Raw genomic sequence first — 21,686 nt, forward strand, 5'->3', positions numbered from 1 at the left:
GAGAGAGAGAGAGAAAGGGGGGGAAGAGATGCAGGAGAGAGAGGGGGAGAGAGAGGGGGAGATTTTCTTACTGCAACCAATCGATTAGTTGAAAAAATAATCGGCAACTAATCGATTTTGAAAATAATCATTAGCTGCAGCCCTAATGCAGAGTGGCCCTCATTTAGGAATTAGTCTGGAAAGGACATGATAAAACACAAAGGGGACTTTATCAAAACTGGAGCAGACAAAATCTGGAGCAGTTGCCCATAGTAACCAATTAGCTTCTCTCTTGAGTTTCTTCAGTTAGGATTTGAAAATGAAAGAAAGGAGCTGATTTGTTGCAGTGCACAGTTGCTCCAGATTTTGTCTGCTCCAGTTTTGATAAATTCTCCTCACAGCTATTTCTTCATAACAGGGGATGGTAGAAATTTGCTAAGCTTTCTACCCTAGAAGCCTGCCAAATTTCTTGCAATGTTTTACCAGAGAAGAAGTGAGGGATAATCTGCAACAGGAAAATTATTTCTGAGAAATACAAGCAGATACTTATCCATGAATAGCTAAATGTGCCGTGCTACAACAATGAGTAATAAAAAAAAACCAAGAAGAATCTGTGACACAAACAAATGTCAGTGAATGAGTGGTAAATGGATGTGAAGTCTATAAATGTTAATAACTCTGAAGATGTCCATATATAAACAGCAATAGTGATGAATATTTCTTGTTCCTTCACCAACTTTATTGTCATTGTTTCAATGGAGCTTAGTCCATATTTATCAGGACACTTCACTTATCTTTATGAAGATGAACAGACTGAGCTCCATCAAAACATTAAGAATAAAATGCTGCTGCTTTGAATTATATCTGCTGCAAAACTCTGAGTGCCTTTATACCTACTTTGGAGATATATATTCACCGACAACTTTATTAGGTACACCTGTTCAATTGCTTGGTAACACAAACTGCTAATCAGCCAATCACATGGCAGCAACTCAATGCATTTAGGGATCTAGACGTGGTGAAGACGACTTGCTGAAGTTCAAACCAAGAATCAGAATGGGGAAGAAAGGATTTAAGTGACTTTGAATGTGAAATGGTTGTTGGTGCCAGACGGGCTGGTCTGAGTGTTTAAAAAAACGCTGATCTACTGGGATTTTCACACACAACCATCTCTAGGGTTTACAGAGAATGGTCCAAAAAAGAGAAAATATCCAGTGAGCGTCAGTTGTGTGGATGAAAATGCCTTGTTGATGTCAGAGGAGAATGGGCAGACTGCTTTGAGATGATTGAAAGGCAACAGTAACTCATATAACCACTTGTTACAACCAAGGTATGCAGAATACCATCTCTGAATGCACAACACATCAAACCTTGAATCAGATGGGCTACAGCAGCAGAAGACCACACCTGGCGCCACTCCTGTCAGTTAAGAACAGGAAACGGAGGCTACAATTCGGACTGGCTCACCACAATTGGACAATAGAAGATTGGAAAATGTTGCCTGGTCTGATGAGTCTCTATTTCAGCTGGGACATTCAGATGGTAGGGTTAGAATTTGGCATAAACTACATGAAAGCATGAATCCATCCTGCCATGTATCAACGGTTCAGACTGGTGGCGGTGGTGTAATGGTGTGGGGGATATTTTCTTGGCCCACTTTGGGCCTGTGATGCTATCATCTCAATATGGACCAAAATGTTTCCAACATTTTGGCAAACGGGGGCCCAACTGAGTACTAGCAAGGTGTACCTGATAAAGTGGCCGGTGAGTGTGTGTGTGTGTGTGTATATATATATATATATATATAATCTTCATATAAAACAACAATGAGATGACCTCCAAAACAGGAATGGTTTTACAGGAGGAGGCCACTGAAATTTTTTTCCCTACTCATCTTTCCTGACTGTTTTTCACTAGTGTTGCATTTGGCTAGAGGCAGTGTCACTAATGGTAGCATAAGAAACAGGACAGAACAAAAAAGAAAACTTGCAGCACTCCTTACCAGGACTCCCCAAAAAAAGACGGGTGCTCGTAAATGACAATGGATGGCGCCGCCACACGTAGATAAAAAGAAAGACGTCACCAGCACTGCAACAACGATAATAACAGCAATTAGATGCTCATTTATTGACAGATGAAGTGTTCACTTGATTTTGGGGTGTCCTTGAATTCAGCCCTCTTTAGGTTGTTAATTTTTCCTTTCCATCAAACAATATTGCATCCCTTCGTACCCAACACATTACCCAGTCCAGTATACAGTAGATATCCAGCATGATATTTTTCCCCACTGAGATCTGATGTGTTTTCAAAGTGTTCCTTTAATTTTTTTGAGCTATATATACATACACATATACATACACACACAATACATACACACACACGCACATAGATATATATACTTTACATACACAAACTAGCCTTGACTCAGTTTTATGCAGCTGGATGGATGGTTTTATAAACTGTAGCATTATTGTTACTTTGCCTAAAATATATAGGAAATGTTACGACTATTTCTAACATTCAGATATTGTTACACAAGTAAGTGAATCACTGTTTATATCTATATTTTGTTAACATAAGCAGAAGCTTAGAGATGAAAAAGAACACCAGCGCCTGCTGTTTCCATGGTAACAGTGAGTGGTTTACCTAGCTTTTACCTACAGGAAGTATTATTGTTTTGTGTCATGACGGCAGGTGATTAAGCCAAATTAGAAATGATCTATTAAAATACATTGTGTGGAAAGAAGAAAGAAAAAAGAAAAGACATTCACAATACATTGCACATTTGATGAATGCTTTCTTAAAATGCCATGAATACTTCCTACAAATATTAATGCAGCAAAAAATCAAAAGTTATTTTGCAGTTAACACATACTGGGGGGAATTTATCAAAACTGGAGCAGGCATCAAATCTTACCTGAGCAAACTGAAGAGAAAGGCTGATTGGTTGCCATTAGCAACTGCTTCAGATTCTGCCTGCTCCAGATTTTATAAATTCCCCTCACTGTATCTATCCTGGACCAGTGGTAAAAACTAAAACTCCTATATTAGACAGTAGAAGATTGGAGCTGGGGTATGCATAATTTTCGTAGCGTAATTTTTTTTATTAGCTGGGTCAGCAAATATGAAAAGTTTCCTAGGGTCTACCAGTAAACATTGATATAATTACGATCATATGAACAATTATAGATTCTGTAGGAGGAAAAGGACTCATCTAGGATCTCTTCTAGGTCCTCCTATGTGGCCAGACAGACTGCTTCAGCTGTACTATGAGCTGAAGGCATGGCTTGAAGTTGATTGGTTCAGTATGTTGTTGTGTTTCATCATGCAAATAAAGTATTAATGTCAGCAACTTTAGGTGACACAGTGGAGTAAAACCTGCATGTCTTCAACCACAAAGCTTCATGCATTGTCAAAATGGAGCCTGGCAGGAGAGACACCAGGGCTAACATTGGGGATTCTCCACTTCATACTGTATACCATACTTCTTCCTTTAAACCACGCTATATACCTTTCCCTTGATTAACAAGCTGCAGCGCTAACAGTGTGGAAACTACTGTGAACAAATTATATACCTGCAATGCGCTTTGGAACACAAATAAACCCAAATACATTACACCGATGTGCATAAAATATATAACATTATAACAACAAATATAAGTGAAACCTGATCAAAAACAAATAATATACATTAATACACTATATAACATGTCAGTGTTGACTTCAAAACAGAGCAACTTCAAACATGTCTTTTGCTGCTAAATATATATTAATGTGACAGTAACATGCACTTATCCTTTAGTGTCACAAAGGACCAATATAAGTGATTTCAATCTTCTATATTCATAAATAGCCTAGCCAGTCTACACCACTGTGCTGTCTAATCCAAAGAAATGCACTCGCCAGATGTATAGGGCTACCCTATATAGAATAAGCCACATACACTTTGTATCCTTCAGAACATGTTTCTCCTCCCCCAGATTACCAGGCACCTCCAATCCTTCTCCTTCTGGGTTTAATCTTATTCAGTATACACTCAAAGGAAGAAATAAGTACCTCCCATTGTGTATTATTCCTCAAAAACAGATGTATAGGGCTACCCTATATAGGATAAGCCACATAGGCTTTTACTTTAGTAGGCCCGCTCTCCAACGCATTTCATCACTTCTTCATGACTTCTTCCAAGGGTCAGCATGCATACAAATCCTATATAGGGTAGCCCTATACATCTGGTGAATGCGTTTCAACATTTGGAGTATGGTCTCTTCACGTCCTTGTATATCATACAATTACTGGAGAAAACCAAAAGTTATGGAGTAACTGAGGACATCTTTAGGTTGTATGACTTTCCACTACACATGGAGTACAGTATCTTTACTTCCTTGTATATCATACAAATACTGGAGAAAAAGAAAAGTGTTTTGAAGTCAATAAGGGTGTGTTTTATGATTTTCCACTAAATATGGAGTATGGTCCATTTACTTCACTGCATCTCTTACAATATTTGGAGAATAACAAAAGTGTTATAGAGTAATTGAGGACATCTTCGGGGCATGGTTGGGTTAATATTTAAAAAAGGTTGTTCCCATACAGAACTTTTTATATTTTATACACAAATAAAACACCATCTTAGCTATAGAAGAGGTGAGCTCAAATTTTTTTTCTCCATCAGCTATATAACTCGGAAAGACCTGAAGATAACTTATGACTTACAGGTATTAACAGCACTTACCTCGTACAATACCGATGTGTTTCCATGTAGCAGTGGTCCATAGCAAATATATGAATGTCCAACAACCCAGCCCAAATCAGAAGCAGCCCACCATACCTGAAACAGAAGCACATTTTTGTTTAGAATCTGGATCGATTATATGCTAAATTTGTAAGTTTAAAGCAGAAGCTGACCCTTACCTCACCTGGCTTCAGTCCATAGACAGCTGACATTGTCCAGTTTAACATGACAGCATACCCGGCTGTGCACCTTACTACACCCTGTGTTCAAGGACAAGCCAAGACCTATTTTACTATATGGCTTATATAGATTTATCTATGTCAGAAGAAAGTTACAACATAGTTGGTAAAGACAAAAAACAAACATTTCACACTATATACTTTCATGCAAAATCTTGTTCTCATTCCAGGAGGAAAACCCTGTCCTTTGTTCTACATTATGCAAAATGTTGGATGAGAAAAGGAGATAGAAGAAGAACATTCAATAAACAGTGCAGTGGGATGTCAAAGGATATAAACAAAAGTAATAAACGCATGATAAAATGGTATACTTTACCTTTGGAACACCTGTTGTGCCTGATGTATAGAGCACATAAAGTGGGTGACCAGAAGCGACAGGAATGCAATCATGAGGGTTAGCTTTTGCAATCTCTTCTGCCCAGTCAATATGACGGCCAGGAATAAGACTGACCTGTTCCTGTATAAAAAGGAAATGTGTTTATCAATAAAACAGTATTGTAATATGTAACACACTTGGCTATGAATGCTTATAATTCTTTGCTATTTTTGACCATACAAATCTGTTGTAATTAGGATTCTGTATTTTAGTAATAACAGCAGAAGTTTGATCTGCTTCAATTTTGCCTTCCATGGTTCCTTCTTTCCACCTCATCAACATGCTAATTACATTTTTAAACAAAACTTCTCCATTTTCATTACATGCTGCACCTCTTTTTAGACCCATCATTGGGTCTCTGTGCCTCTCTATTAAATGCAAGAAGATTATGGTTAGTGGGAGAGGCCAGCAGGGTGCTGTACAAAGCTTCCTAAAACCATCACAGCACCCTGCCTCAGTATTCACAGTATGGAGTAAAATCAGAGTGAGCAATTTCAGTACAGCGGTGGAGCCTGGACGCTATAGAAACTGAAGTGGAATGGGACAGAAATAATTCAGTAATTTCAGCCACGCTTTAAATGCACACGTACCCAACTTACAGGTAATGGTCCAACTACGGTATGTAATCATTAGCATTGACTATAATTTCAATACAAATTAGGAAATTAAACATGAGATTGTAATTCATCACAGGAGTGAGCTTGGAGCGGTGGCTACTTTACAACACACACAGGGACCATGTGGAATAAAAATAGCCACCCTCCAGAAGGAAGTACAGTGTCAGCACCAATTCAGAGATGATTTGAGGATCTACAGCTGAGTGATACACAAATAAGTTACATTTTTGTTAATAGTTAAGGTACTTGAATGCATTTTTAGGATTTAACTCCTGAGTATAGTATCACTTTAACCATCAACCACATCCATGAATATGAAAAGAATAGGCACAGGGTTATTGTGCTAATACATTGTAACAAATCTATTGTTGTAGTTTGGAAGCCATGTATCAATATTTCTCACAAAAGGATATAAAACATTTTTATGATTTTTATATCTCCACTGTAGTTTTACTATACTACATGGACACCTATAAAGTCCAATTGAGCTCTTATTAAGAGTTAATGCTAATATTGACACGTGGGATGTGGTGTTCGCATAATCAGATTTATGTTGCCACCTCGCTGATAACAACCTATTTTACCTATTACAGTCCGGCTTTCGTCCCCTACACTCCACTGAAACCTCCCTCCTAAAGCTCACTAATGACTTACTAACTGCTAAAAACAATGGCCACTACTCCTTACTCTTGCTTTTAGACCTTTCTGCTGCTTTTGACACCGTTGACCACCCACTGCTCCTCAAAAAGCTCCACTCGCTTGGCCTACAAGACTCTGCTATCTCATAGTTCTCCTCCTATCTATCCAAGTGCTCCTTTAGCGTCACCCACAGATCTATCTCCTCCCCTCCTCTTTCTGTAGGGGTCCCCCAAGGCTCTGTCCTTGGACCCCTTCTCTTCTCCATCTACACTTCCTCTCTTGGTCAGATGATAACCTCACATGGCTTCCAATACCATCTCTATGCTGATGACACTAAAATCTATCTTTCTACTCCACAACTTAGCCCCTCAGTGTCCTTGCGTGTCACTAATCTACTAAGTGAGATATCAGTCTGGATGTCACAACATTTCTTAAAACTCAATCTTTCAAAAACTAAGCTCATGATATTTCCTCCATTAGGTGCCATCCTTGACTCAGACCTCACCTTTTTGCCCCACATTCAATCACTATCCAAATCCTGCCGCCTTCACCTTCATATTCCTCACCAATGAAGCCGCAAAACTACTCATCCACTCACTTGTTATCCTTCATCTTGACTATTGCAGCTCCCTCCTCATTGGCCTACCTCTACATAGGCTATCCCCCCTTCTGTCTATCATGAATGCTGCTGCTAGACTCATCCACCTAACCAACCACTCAGTGTCTGCAACCCCCCTCTGCCAATCCCTCTACTAGCTTCCAATAGCCCAAAGGATAAAAATCAAAATATTAACCGCTTACAAAGCCATCCACAACTCTGCCCTGGCTATATCTCCAACCTTGTCTTAAATGTATCACCCTAACTGTCCCCTCTGCTCTTCCCAAGGCCTCATGCTTTCCAGCTCACTCGTCGACTCCTTCTCTGGAGTCTCTTCCATCCTCTGGAATGCCTTACCCCAACCTGTCAGTCTGTCTCCTACTCTGACTGCCTTTAGGTGATCCCTAAAGACACTTCCCTTCAAGGAAGCCTAACCCGACTCTAACTAACCACTGAACTATCACATTCTCAAACAATTCATCCCTACACAGCTACCTCCTCATGTATCACTTGCCATTCCCTTTTAGATTGTAAGCTCTCACGGGCAGGGCCTTTCTTACCATCTAGTCTTGAATTGTATTGTAATGTCTTCCTTATATTGTAAAATGCTGAGCAAACTATTTGTGCTATATAAATCCTGTATAATATAATAATACTATTTTATATGATAAAACACAGGATGAAAGCTGCTGAAATATTAGCAATTTTGTGAAAACAAAAAAAACCCTGCTTTTTTATGTTTATAAAGCCCCTTTCCTAGATTATAAGAAAAAATAAAACTCATATCCTTTTTTATAAAAAGAAAAAAAATGTTAGCTGAACGGTTGTTATGACAAAGCACCAATTGATATCTGCAGGTGTCAGAGAGACAGTAATATCTGTGGCTCTTACACAGCAGGTCAACATGATGGAAGCAGCAAGTTCATTTTCTAGAGTATCCAGTTACATTGTTTTCTATACATTTTCCTGGATGTAATTTTGAGAGATTTACCTCCTAAGTTAGGTCAAGCAGTAACAAGTGTAGTTTCGCCTGATCTTATAGAGGTCTTGAAAGCTTGTTTAGAAAAGACTTTTCTCAATATATCTGCGCTCCTAGGCTTAATCCTACCCACCTAAATTAAATTATCCTAATAAAGCAGCAGGTGTGCTGGTGTATAAAATGCACCACACGCATCTATAAAATCCACAACCACTCTGCGCTAATATAACTACTCTAAATAGCCCAAACTCAATAGATACATTAAAAAAGATAATTAATAAAACAATAATGCAAAGGTTCCTTATTTAACTACCTCCGGGCCGGCCGTAGTAAAAAAACGGCCGGCCAGGAGCAATCTGGCCAGGAAGGGGGTCTGAACACCTGGTCTTGAAGTGGTTAAATGTGTCAAATCAGCATGATAAAATGCTTCCCAATAGTGCCAGTGTAAACAGTCCAAAAGTGCTTCTTATTAAAGTGCAATCCTTATATGAGATCCTCCAGAATCCATTAATAAAGAAACATTGGACTTTTCTGAGCATTGCCTTTATTCACCAGATTTAATGGGCCAATAAATATTGTATCTGAAAATGTTAGTTGAATATTGATCAGAGGAGAGGAGACTTCACTTTGAGAATTATTTATAAATGCTACCCAAATAATATTTATTGGTCAATCAAATCTTGTGGGTGAGGGCAGTACTCAGAAAAGCCCAACATTTCTTTATTAATGGATTCTGGAGGATCTCATAAGGATTACACGTGTGGACTGTTTACACTAGCATCATTGGAAAGCACTTCATCATTAATGTAACAATTCTACTTGGTTTTAACCTCGTGGATAACACAACACAGTGCCTAAAAAGAAAGATATACTGTATAAGATGTATTGTAAAAATGCTCAGTTTACATTTGCATCCTCATTTATAGAATTCATTTTGCTTCATTTATACATATTTGCTCTACAACCATCCTCCACATCAAGGTCCCTTCACTTATTGGCGCAGGCGAGAAGTCTTAATACCGTGAGACCCTGGGGTGCCTCTATATTTTCACATAACTTCATACCTTTGCATGGTGCAGGCAGGCTGCCAGCACCATGAAAAAGAATGACGCTGATCCAGAGAGGGTGAAATCAATTAGGAAAAGGACAGAAGTTTGCCTCCCACCCTCTACCATGCTGCCGCGGCTGCGTCTCCTGATTGTAAAGAGGGGGGGCTCTCTGATGTAAAAGAGATGATTTTATGTGAAAATGGGGAATTCTTATGTGGAAGGAGGGTTTTGATGTTAAGGGGGGCAGTGATGTAAAAGATAACTCCTAATTTGGAGGAACCCCATGTTATGTGTTTTTGCGTGGTATCTCTCTTAAAATCCATACCAGACCCCTATCTGGGATAAAGGTTGTGTATGGATATTGGAGGAGCCACACATTGGTTCTACATTTTAAACTTGCATTTAACTTTTGCATACTTTGAAAGGGTGCTGTAACGGAATAAAAGGTTCAGAAACACCACTTTATATTTTATCAATTAACAGATATATTATGTTGATATTCAACGGTCTTCAGTTATATTTTCCACATCCTCAACTTGCCCCAATAAAGTTTTTTGTTCTAGACAGAATGGGGAAAGGGTAGACTCCCCATCTAGTTTTTATTGCTAGGTGTCTCCACTGAGGAGGTTCACCCCTCTGTGTGTACTGGTGACCACTATCAGAGAAAGAAAGTAGGAAAAATATTAGAGTTGTTCCCAGAATAAGCAGTAATCTTCCAATGGGGACATCTGTACCGGGGACAACTGTCTAGGAGGGATATTCTCTTCACGTTGAGAGATTTCCACTAACTTCCAGTTGAGTCTCTGGGACAGGAAGTCAAAGGAATTTTTCCCAATGGTACATAGACAGCAAAATAAACAACCTAGCATCAGTTCCCTACTCTATATATACAAAAAAATATGCTACACATACACTTTACTGCCAGAAGACTTTAAATCAGAATGCACAAACATGTACACTGCAAAAGGGTCTTTTTAAAATTATTTACTATTATATGTCGTACATTGATCTGATATTGTATTGCACATTGGAAGTCACTCTCTTTTTAAATTCTGTACCATTATATATAATACACTGATATTTAAACGAACATATAAACTTTCTTTTTTACTTTACATTGTATATTTATTTTTCTATGTATTTTACTGTATGAAAAAGTATTACCCATAAGGTTATGGTGAAAAAAAGATAAAAGGAAGCACAGCAGACCCTTTTTCTAACAGAAACTCAATGAGAAAGTATAACCCGGAAGACTCTTTCTTTAAGAAGAAAGTTTTACATTTAGGAGATACACTTCATAGGGTACACAGGCATTACACAATGATAGAGAATTGTATATTGTCTACACAAGGAACCTCACTGGTTTCAAAAGCTTGCATCTATAACAACTAAAAGCTGAACTCCAGGTACAAAAATTTGTATTCACTTCAAGACCAGGTGTTTAGACCCCCTTCCTGGCCAGGCCATTTTTCAGTATTCAACGCTGCAGTACTTTGACTGAAGTTTATTCCGTCATGCAACGCTGTACTGAAATGAATTTTATACCATTTTTTGGGGACAGATAGAGCTTTCTTTTGGTGGTATTTAATCACCACTGGGGTTTTTATTTTTTTTTACTATATTAAGGAAAAATTATGTTAGGAAACAATGATTATTACCCATATTTTTGGTAAAATATAAAAGACGGTGTCACGTCGGGTAAATAGACACCAAACATGTCAAGCTTTAAAATTGAGTGCACCCGCGAAACCGCAAAAAACTACCATACCCAAAATTGACCATAGGCGACGCTTTAAAAACTTTTACAGCTCATCAGTTTAGTGCTATCAGTGATTGATGGCCCTAGAACTATTGCTCTCATTCCGACGTGCGGCGTAATGGGCAAAATCGTCGTTTTCGCAGGTATGCGCACCCGTTTGCATGCAAGTATTTATGTGGGGACTTTACAAATAAAGAATTACAATTTTTTTTTAACTTTACATTTTTGGGGGGGAAACTTAAATTAATTGTTTTATTTTTTTTTCCCACTTAACTTTATTGCTATTGTAGCGCTCACCCCCGAAGGAGCAGCTGAATGATTGGGTCTTCCATAGCCTGTCTAGGGATTATTAAAAACACATAGCTGCCCCAATAGCACTTACCACTTCCAGTGGTTACCGACAGATTGAAGTCCAGACAATAGCTCCAAGATAATGCTCTTTATTGCTGTAACTCCAGGGAGAGAGGGAAGAGGGTCAAGCACATCCACAATGAAGGTAGACTCCTTGTACATGAAACAGAGCAAAGTAACTGCTGCCACCACAGACTTGGACCTTTAAGCCATACAGGCAATCTGTGTGGAGAACTTCTGGCAAGCAGTACTGTCAAGGGTCTTGTTCAGGCTCAGGCCCCAGTGTCCAGGCCTAGGCCCCAGTTCAGGCCTAGTCCATTCTATCTCTTCAGCAGCAAGCATCCTGCCCCAGGCCAGGAGGGCCCTGGGGTGGGGAAGGAAGAGACTATTGCATCAGCCACACTCAGCATTTATATCCTCTCCCAGCATGCATCACTGTTACTGTCCTGCAGTGATTGGCTGGGAGACATAAATGCCCAAAGCAATCCTCATTGGCTGTTCTGCCCTGTGTGGTAACACACCCACCCACAGGCAGACACAGCTTCACAGATGCTTCTGTCACAGTTGAACTGAACATAGACTATATATATGATCTAGCACTCCTTTTTAGCAAGGTGCTACACTATCACATAGGGGGGTTGGAAAACCCCCTTAGGTGATAGCAAAAGATGTGACAGGTCCTCTTTATGGAGACATCAGGGGTCTCCAAGACCCCTGTCACCTAGGACCCCCCTGAAGAAGCTGATGAAGCAGAGATCATCAGCTTCTCTCCAGCATCTGAAGCTGGAGAGTGACACAAGAATGCAGAAGTGATGTAATATACATCAGTTTCACATTCTGACAGCGGAGAGGGGCCCGGAGGGAGCTCGTGTATCGAGCTCCCTCTGATCCCCTGTGACAGAGGCCGTATGCTGGTCCCGGGCTTGCACCGGGCACAGCGGAGCCCGGGACCAGCTTGACAGCTGGAGGGGGGGAGCCGGGGAGGGGGCGCACATCACGGGACCTCATACAAGTGATGGTCGCTTGTATATTAACGGGCATCGCTGCCTGTTTTCAAATAACGAGCATTTCCCGCTGGGCGCGCGCGAGGGGGCGTGGCTGAGCGGACATCTAAAGACGCCCGCTCAGATCTATGGAGTTCCTGGCCGGCCGTTTTTTTACAACAGCCGGCCGGAAAGTGGTTAAATATATTGCTCTATAGCCATAAATAATAGAAATTCACATTGTGTGCACTAAATGCCTGTGTAGAGAGATATTTCCTTGTAAAAGTAGCAGTGACATTATCACTGTGCTGTACAGCCTGTACAGAGCTTTGGGAGGTGACCGGCAGGCTCCACCCACTACAATATGTCTGCAGAAAAATACAGGAGGGGGCAGTTAAAAGTCCAGTCATCCTGCACAAGAAAAGGGAGTAGCAGTCTTTAGGACAGGAGCTACTGCACAGAGGTAAAGTTTCACGCTGGATATGACTATGCACAGGTATGGAAGAAATACACAAAGCCCACCAAGATTCAAGAATACACATGTTCCTTGTATTTAGACAATATTGATCAGCTTTAAGTTAGCCAATACAGGACATCACTTGAAACCCCAAACATTATGCATTAACTGATGGTTAAAATGTACTATTTTTTGTGATAAACCATATTTGAAATAAAGCAATCCAAAAATGAAGCTTATGTAATACTGTTTTATAGAAATCAACTTTTAGGATGCAACCATTAGGATACAGCTCTAAATATGATCCTTCAAACAGAAGTCTGTTAATGGCTTTAAACGTATAACTATCCAGAGCAGTATAGTATTCGCATGGTAGAAGTCTATTTTCAGAAGGTATCATTTATCCTACACCGTTTTAAATATCAGTTATGCACTGTACCCATTGCTTCCTATTACAAGAATGTTTTATATCTTCTGGGAGAAACGCCAACGCTGCAGAGTTTAATCTTTGCTTAAACCAAGCTTACGATACCATCCAAAAAAAATACTTTTCATTTCTTCAATCCACTGGGACACAAAGAAATACAACAAATATTCCCTTTCAAATGTCATCCAAACTGCAACAGTCGGATAAAATAAGCTAATGAGCTCTTCAACTTGACAAACTATGACTCACGTTCCCTTTGTGATGGTAAACAAAACTTTGACTTCTGTAGCATCCTTATTACGGGGTGAATTCATTAATAAATGTTCTAGTTTACAGCAGAGAGAAAAGCACATCTATATAAGGGTGTCACGAGGGATAGTGCTACTCACCATTTTGGGTCTACTGTAAATAAGAACTTTCTCTGGTTGGTGCTGTGCCATTTCCAGCGCTTTCTCCACTAGCGGGATGTAATCCACTTTCCTGCCAGGTTCGATGCCAAAGGATGCTGTCACAATTAACTTGGGCTGCAGAAACATACACATATATCATTTATTCATAGTAGGAATCATGACAACCATTAAATATCACGGTCATGATAAGCAGATTCAATACAGTGAACAGTTACAAAGAATTTTGATCCAAGCTATACCAAGTACTAACACTATGGGTACATAATACATTTATAGTAACCTAAAGATGCCATTACAAGTTAATGAGGTTAGGGGAAGCCACAGTGAGTGCAGCAGGGAGACGTAGGATTAATAATAGCATCCAACATGTTAGTTGTTTAATGATTTTAGCAGTGCTTCTAAATCTGCAGAAGAGTGAAAGAACAGATTTGGAGGCACAAATTGCATGCATTATACATATGTATATTACAAACCAGTTTTTATAGGACGGCTGAGTTCACAGAGGCGGCAGTCTCCACTGCTCTCTGACAAGCAATCCACTGCAAATTGCTTTTCAGAGGGCAGTGGAGCAGCCGCTGCCCAGTGTTCAGGAGGCGATACTGCTGACTCCTGAATGCAGTTTTTTAAAAATGCCAATAGAGATTTTCTATTGCCATACTGTGGTTTCAACGCAGTCGAATGCATTGCAATGATTGCATTTGACAAGCGGCACCGTCTGCCAAATGCAATATGCTGTACATTTTTTGACATGCTGCGACGCAAAGCATTGTGGCTGCGTCAATGTATACAGCACTGTTCAGCTGCAGTGCTGACATAGCAGCAGGTGTCAAGGGGGTGGTAGAACCACAGATTAACTGCCTGGCTTTACTGCCTCCTTGCAAACCACATCCTAGCTCCAATTATGCAAAAGCAATCAACACCTGGTTGCCACTAACAGATTATGTGGATTGGAGCAACATTTACCATATTTATTCACATAAATTTTTTGTACAAGTCATTCTGAATTGAGAAAGCTGGCCGGATGTCCAGTGAAACGTCTTCAAGAAAAATACAGCAAGTACAGTTGCCTTGACTTATTTTTTACAGATATACCATGACCTGGAGGAATGAGAACCTTCACAGACACATGAACAAGGCCTAACTGTAATAACAGTGTCTCTTTAGGGCCCATTCAGACAGGTCAGCTGCTTTGTGTGTCGTAACTGCACGTGGGTAAATGTGTGTTGCAGTAAGGAAGCCAATCATTTTGAAGAGGCAGCCAACAGGCCACAACACAGATTTTCTTGGCCCACAATCATTTCTGGTCCAATAAAAGAATCAACGCAAAGATGGTTCAAATCTCTTCATTAAGATGTATGCACACTGAGATGTGCTAGCAAGGTGCATTAGGTTTCCTTTCAAATTGAATGGAACCACAGCATGCTGCACCATCTACCGTGCATTACCGCACTGCACAGGTCTGAAGAAGCCCTTAAGAGCCTCCTGCCATTTCCGAGTCAATTAAAAAAAAAAGTTTTTTTTAAAGAACAACTCTGGGCAAAAATTTGTACTACCCTTGCAGTGGGGAAGGTTCTACTTCCTATGTTTTCGTTTATGTGTGTGTTTGATTGTCACTGCTATGGTCCTATATGTCCTCATTTCTCTGTATATCCAACAGATCAGCAGATGACACTTTAAAGCAAACAATTTTAAAACAAATATTGACATACTGCATAAAATTGTTACCTTTGCATGATCAATTCGCACTGATAACTCCTTTGGTGCAAATCCTCCAAATATTAAGCTGTGTATAGCTCCAATTCTGGCACATGCCAGCATTGCATACATTGCCTGGGGTATCATTGGCATATATATGACAACCCGGTCTCCTTTCTTGACACCATACTTTGCCAAAACGCCAGCTAACCTTGACACCTGAAAGCAAAAGAATAGAAGAGAAAACTAAACATGAATCAGTCTTTCATTAGTTTAGGCATTTATTCTTCAAAAATGTTTTTTTCTCAAGCATTAAAGCTGAACCCCAATCAAACCGGTAAATGAAATACTATAAAAGGGAGGTGATATAACTGCCAAAGAATTTGTATTCCCGTCTGTTCCGTTCTGAGATTTAAACAGTGTGGTCACTGTGCCGCCCCAATGGGGCATAGAAGTTTAATGTAGAAAGAATTTATATAGATTGTTTCCCTATACCTTTTCCTATGGACGTTTTCTATACGTTAGTTATATGCTGCCATCTAGTGGCCTTTTGTGATATTGCACCTGTTTTTTTATGTATTCCTTTCCTCATGTGATGACACATTTCCTCTGTATGTATGCCCCACCCTTTTTCTTGTTGGTCAGTATTTCCTGTGTCATGGCCACAGCTAACAGCCACATGTAATAAGGACACATGTACTCTGCAGAGTACCCTAGGAAAGGCATCATCTTTTGACCGCATAATACTGAAAACCATCCATCTGCTGTATCCTGTTGTCTGATGTGCAGAATAAAGCAATCTTTGTGGATGAAACGGTATTGGTGAGTTCAGCTATCTGACAATGAATGTCCTCAGTGATTGAATCTACTTATACAGGCCAGGCATAGAAGTCTCACAAGGTATACATCGCTATCACAACAATCGGAGTCAGAATAGCCACACAGCACATCTAGACAGAAAACACCACTTTCTCTATTATGGTTATTGATTGTAGAGGGAGTATTCTATGTCCACCTTCAGCCTACTGATTGGATGGTGTTCAGCATGTTCTTGAACAGCACATTCGCATGCAGCACATCTAACTGGTTACTAGCCCAGCCCCTTTCACTCCCGATCCTACAGTGTAGTGGATCTAAAGGACCTGATGCCAAGTCAAATTCAGATATTTATACTAGCTGCATTTAGAAAATATAAAAAAAATATATAAATCATGAATTAATGAATACCTAGATACATTAATGTGTGTCTTATTTCTTCCTGGAGCTTGGCTTTAACCCTTTCGGGGTCTGGTCTAGCCTCCTATTTTTCACTTCAGGTGGCCTATTTTTTGCTATTTTTTTAACTTTTTGTTGTTGCTATTTTTCACTTCCAGCTTTGAAGGTTGGTAAAAGACTCCCAAGTCATATTTTCTAAAAGCACAGGGCCTGTAGAATTAAAAGATGATGCTACATAAGCAAATGTTTATTAAAACTATATTTTCAATAAAAGTACACTATAAATCATTATTAGCGCACATAAATACAACAATGCAAAAGTCTTACTAAATCTAAAAGATGAAACTCTATGTCCAGCACTGGCTGGAGCTGCAGGCCGGGGAGGGAGAAGGCAGTTGTGTCTTGCTCTGGCTCTGAGTTATATGCAGAGAGGTAGAGCAGACATGTGCACTGGCAAAAAATTTGTTTAGTTCCGTTTTGATTCGGATTTTGTGTTATTCTGTTTTTCGGGATTCAGGTGTGAAAGTCAATTCGGATTCAGAATTTGGGTTCGGACGAAATTAGTTAGCGGTAGTTCGTTCGACTGTTCGTTTAGTGGTTTCTTTTTCGTTTAGTTAATTCGTTCAATGCAGCAATGTGACATTTGAGGGGGAACATTTTTTTTCTCCTTCTCTAATGTCACTTTGCTGCAAAGAATGAACGAACGAAACGAAAACGAAACGAACGTTCTAACGAGCTACCGTTAATGAATTTCGGAAACGGAAATTTGGATTCATTTGCATTCGTTATATCTGGAATTCGGATACATCCGAATTTCCGAAAATTCGTCCGAATTTTGTTTTGGAACGAAACGAATCGCACATGTCTAAAGGTAGAGCAAGCTGTCCTTTAGGCAGCCAGGGTGCCTCTTGAAGTTATTGTTGGGATCCTTCTTGACCGTGGCATAGTTCTGCATCAGTTGACTTGGGGTTGCAGGAGTACATTAGTAAATATACCCATGGGACCCAAAAGAGAAGTAAAGCCCCCAAAAAAGAAAGGTTGGGCTTCACATCTCTTAAAGGAAAACGTAGTAGTAGATATAACCTCAGCTGCCAATATCCCTGGATCTGTTGCTTGCTTTAATGTAGGGTTTTTACTGAATGTAATGTCCGTTTATGCATTTTTTTCATAACTTCCTAAACCTTACCTACACAGGTTTGTGACAATTTACAAAATACAAGGAGTATTTCATCTAAGCTCATAAAATATATTCCATGCCATGTGTCACTTCTGCTTTATCCAACCAATTTAATATTGTTTAAAGGTCAACTTCAAAACATGCTTTATCAGGAGAGAAGACCTACAGGGATAATGACGCTGGGTGCAATATCAGGGCAGGGGACACATACATTTCTATTTTAGTATAATGCCTGCAGACACCTCAGGAGAAAGCTAAATTAATATCACCAATATGCCTCTACTAGAAATCCTACTCTGCCATCAAAATGTATTTAAGTCTCGTTTGCCCTTAAAGCGATACACCATTTTTTGACCAATGTCAGAAATACCACCAATAAAAGTGTGTAGTATTTTTTATTTTTAACAGTGGAGAGAGACATAAAAGATATTTGAGGGAAATGTTAGGATTAAGCGCTGGATGTGATGTTTTTATTTGATGGTTTGATTGGTGTCCTTTCGTGTAAATTGGACATATCAAAATACAGGTACTAACTAAAAGGAATGCATACAACTCAAATGACATTAAAGAGGAACATAAAGGATGTTACACAGTTTTTGCATACACTACACAGTTCATAGTCACACAATGCAGAAGTGTATGCGTAGTGATATCCAAGGTGAAATAATTTTTGTTCTCCATATAACTTGGTTGTATGTACATATTGAGACATACAAGGGGAAAAAAATTAGAGATGACTAGGAATGGGGAGGGCAGGCCCAATGAGATAACCAGGCACAGAGGGGAAATTGAGGTTAGGAGGGGTAAGGCCCTATTCGCGCATCAATCATGCACCCAGGGAGAGTGATTGATTCCTAACCGCATGTAATCGTATCACATATGACTACATGCTGTGTGCCAGCGTTCAAATACAACGGCACTCGATTATTAACTTAAACAGGTGATAGCTGCCACTTGTAAAAGGAAGGTTAGGGATTCCTGCTTTGGGAAATCGCAAGTTCCTGATGCAAGAATCCCAAATCACGCCTAAATATATGTGTGAATGTAGTCCAAGTAAAAAGAAAGAAAAATTACATCAAACTATGGAACACTTGCCAAAAATGTGTTGCCATGTTGGATAAGCAAATAATACATCATGCTCAAGTCCCGTAGCTCAAATGAGAAATAAATAAATTGCCTCTTTCTTATGGTTGGATCATTAGATTCTTATAATAATCTGAAATAGCAAAAAATACAAAACTGCCTAGGTTTTGTAAAGGAATTTATCCTGAGATTTGTGTAGCCACTCCTTGGCTTCCATGGTACTTTAAGGAGGCTCTGCAAGATTTCCATTCTAGTGGTATCAAACTTTTCCGTGCATTTAAAAGATGAGGTACCAGGGACCTGTTATGGGACCCTAGAACTTAATGGCTTACATGGAAGAATACTGCAAATGGGTACTCAGGAATATATTGCTGTGTCACCTTTCCAATAACGCTTCACAGCTCCCTACAGAAGGTAATCCTGGGCAGTAGGGCGTGGGGTATTGTTCTCCCAAGCTCCTTTCCCTCTCATACAATAGCGTGTAATTTGAGATTCTTGTCCCAAAAGTAGTTTGTACATAGTAGATAGCAGTTTAATGAAGGTATTTCTACTTGTACACATAGATTCAAAAGGAGTCAAAGCGCTGACAGGCCTAACATTGCTTCCCAAACTACAAAAAAGGCTGCAAGTTGTGCATGTTTCCATTCATCCATGGGATTCAGAATCCACTAGGGTCTTTAAGCAAAAGTCTAAGAGAAGCAGCAGATGTGCGCACAACCCCCCACCTCCCCTCCGGTCCACTCATGAAGGAATTATAATTGCTTTCTTAAGATTAAGAGGGGTGAGGAAAAAGGAGCTCAAGTCCCTGACTTGTTCAAGGAGTCCCAAATCTGCAAGGGTGAACGTAAGAGAGAAAGAGTGTCCACCATAACCCTATGGCACATGCCATTCACAGTTGTGGGCATAATTAACTTTAATCCTGGCCAAGGAATTCCAGTATAATGCTGAGATCCATAACAGCATGGTACTACACAAGTCCCAAGTCTATCTGGTCTAATGCCTTTTCCTTGTCTGTAAACAGGATCAGGCACAGGACATCCTGGAAGTTGACAGGTTGACAGTGAGTAAGGGATATAGCCCTCTGTCAGTTGTCTATACCCTCCCTGCCTACTTGGTACAAACCCTATCTTTGCAAAATCTCTTTACATTTGACGATGTGTAGCACTCGGATGTGTGATTTTTTTATATTAGCATAAGACAACTAGCATAGTTCAAAAGAGGCTAAATGGTGGACCAATACTAGGTGCACTGGCAAAACAATTTGTTAAGATAAACAGCCTCAAAAAGAATGCCAGGATTAGCCAAACAGGTGGGTTGATTTACTAAAGCAGTAGAGACAGTCCACTTTGCAAAGTGCAGATTGGTCAAAAGGGCAAACCAGTGTTCACTTTGCACTCACACATGATCGTGTATTCAATAAAAAACAGTTCTGCTAGCACGTGGTTAGTTGATTGAAGTTAAAACACACCTTGAAGTATTGTGAACTTTGCCAAATAAACATTAATTTGGTAGGTGAGCAGTTTATAATCCTTTAGTGGATTCAACCCAGGGTACGGGCAAGTAGAAGATTGATGATCTCTATAAAATAGATACACACCACTGGATAGTTGTTAAATACCATATACCATATAATACTTCTCCTAAAATTACCATTAAATCTACACCTCTATGACCCAATCTAACAAAAGACTGAAGGTCTAGGAGTTTCTGGTTTGTATCTGAAGCCTGCACACAAAAATATAACCTGGCGTAAGAAGCACAAAGCCTGGAATTGCGATTATGGAAAAAAATGAAACTAATCTGATCTTTGCCTCATTGTCTTTGATTAGGTTGCACATCAAAAAAAACATGCAACATCAATCAGTTCTACAAAAAAGAAGATATTCCTTGACATTCACAATGAAGCATTTCAGAAACTTAAAATACACTCACTTACAATGGTAGAGATAAGTCTGATCTCTTAGCAAGATGATTTTAAAGTGGAAAAGCATTCAGCTACTGGTGCTGAAGAATGTGAGGAATTACAGAGGCAGCGGTTTTGCGCTCTCCTAAAATGCTAGTTGCCTGTCTATCATGTTGACCCTCTTGCATCAATACTTTGAATCACTGACCCAGAACAAGAATATCAGACTCTTCTGATCCCTATACTTGTTCCAGGTCAGTGACCTAAATTAATAAACCTAGTGGCCAAGCATCACATGTAAGTCAGCTAGCATTTACATATAGGAGGTCAGCAGTGATAGCCCCCATTTTTTTTTCTTTCAAAATAGCACATTTTCTCAAATAAGTTATTTTTATTTCCAGCCAATACTATACTGACTGCGGATATAAACAGTTTGTGTCTGGAAGTAAAACAGCAAGCTCTAAAACAAGGCCTCCAAGTTTTAAAAAGTGCAGCTTGTAGTACACAGTGTTGCAAAACAATTTGTGAAAACAACGTTCACTCTTTCTACAAAAAGGTAGCGAGTATGTAAGCTGCCACCTGCATATCTTACAAACATCACCTTCTCTCCACATTAAAGTGGACCCTTACAATTCTGCATAAATTAATTCCTGATATTATACAGCATTATTTTTAACAAAATCTCCATGTTTTCTTATAAACTGCTTTTGTACCACACATGGTGGTGCCAAGGCCCTGTAAGCAGCTTCCCAGCTGTTATGCTTAGATGTCTAAAACCAACTGTTGGCTTTGTACTGGAATTAAGGAGGTTTTACGGGCTGTCAAAGGTGCTGCCTCCCTGCTGTCCGATCCTTTTGCAATGTATCCCAGGTTTTGCTTCCCCTCCTGTAGGCCCTGAACCGGCATGGTGGGTGTGGCTGCAAGAGGGGAGGGAGACCAGTGAAAATTTGTTTGCTGATCTCCCCTCCATTGAATGTACCAGGAAGTTATGTGGATTTTTTAACTTCCTGGGGGGGGG

General features: G+C 39.7%; 1 protein-coding gene across 1 annotated transcript in view; it reads right to left on the reverse strand.

The window, feature by feature from the left end:
• The window catches only part of ACSS3 (acyl-CoA synthetase short-chain family member 3), a 100,779-nt gene that overhangs the window by 35,783 nt on the left and 43,310 nt on the right, over positions 1–21,686 (reverse strand). Inside the window, exons 4-8 of the mRNA XM_018552914.1 lie at positions 15,321–15,509; positions 13,575–13,709; positions 5,267–5,407; positions 4,891–4,971; positions 4,712–4,807 (exon numbers count right to left, since the gene is read on the reverse strand). Coding sequence (XP_018408416.1) covers positions 4,712–4,807; positions 4,891–4,971; positions 5,267–5,407; positions 13,575–13,709; positions 15,321–15,509 — 642 coding nt within the window. The remainder of the gene's footprint in view (positions 1–4,711; positions 4,808–4,890; positions 4,972–5,266; positions 5,408–13,574; positions 13,710–15,320; positions 15,510–21,686) is intronic.

Source organism: Nanorana parkeri, unplaced genomic scaffold (assembly GCF_000935625.1).
Source record: "Nanorana parkeri isolate BGI_ZX_2015 unplaced genomic scaffold, ASM93562v1 scaffold101, whole genome shotgun sequence".
Lineage (NCBI taxonomy): Eukaryota > Metazoa > Chordata > Amphibia > Anura > Dicroglossidae > Nanorana > Nanorana parkeri.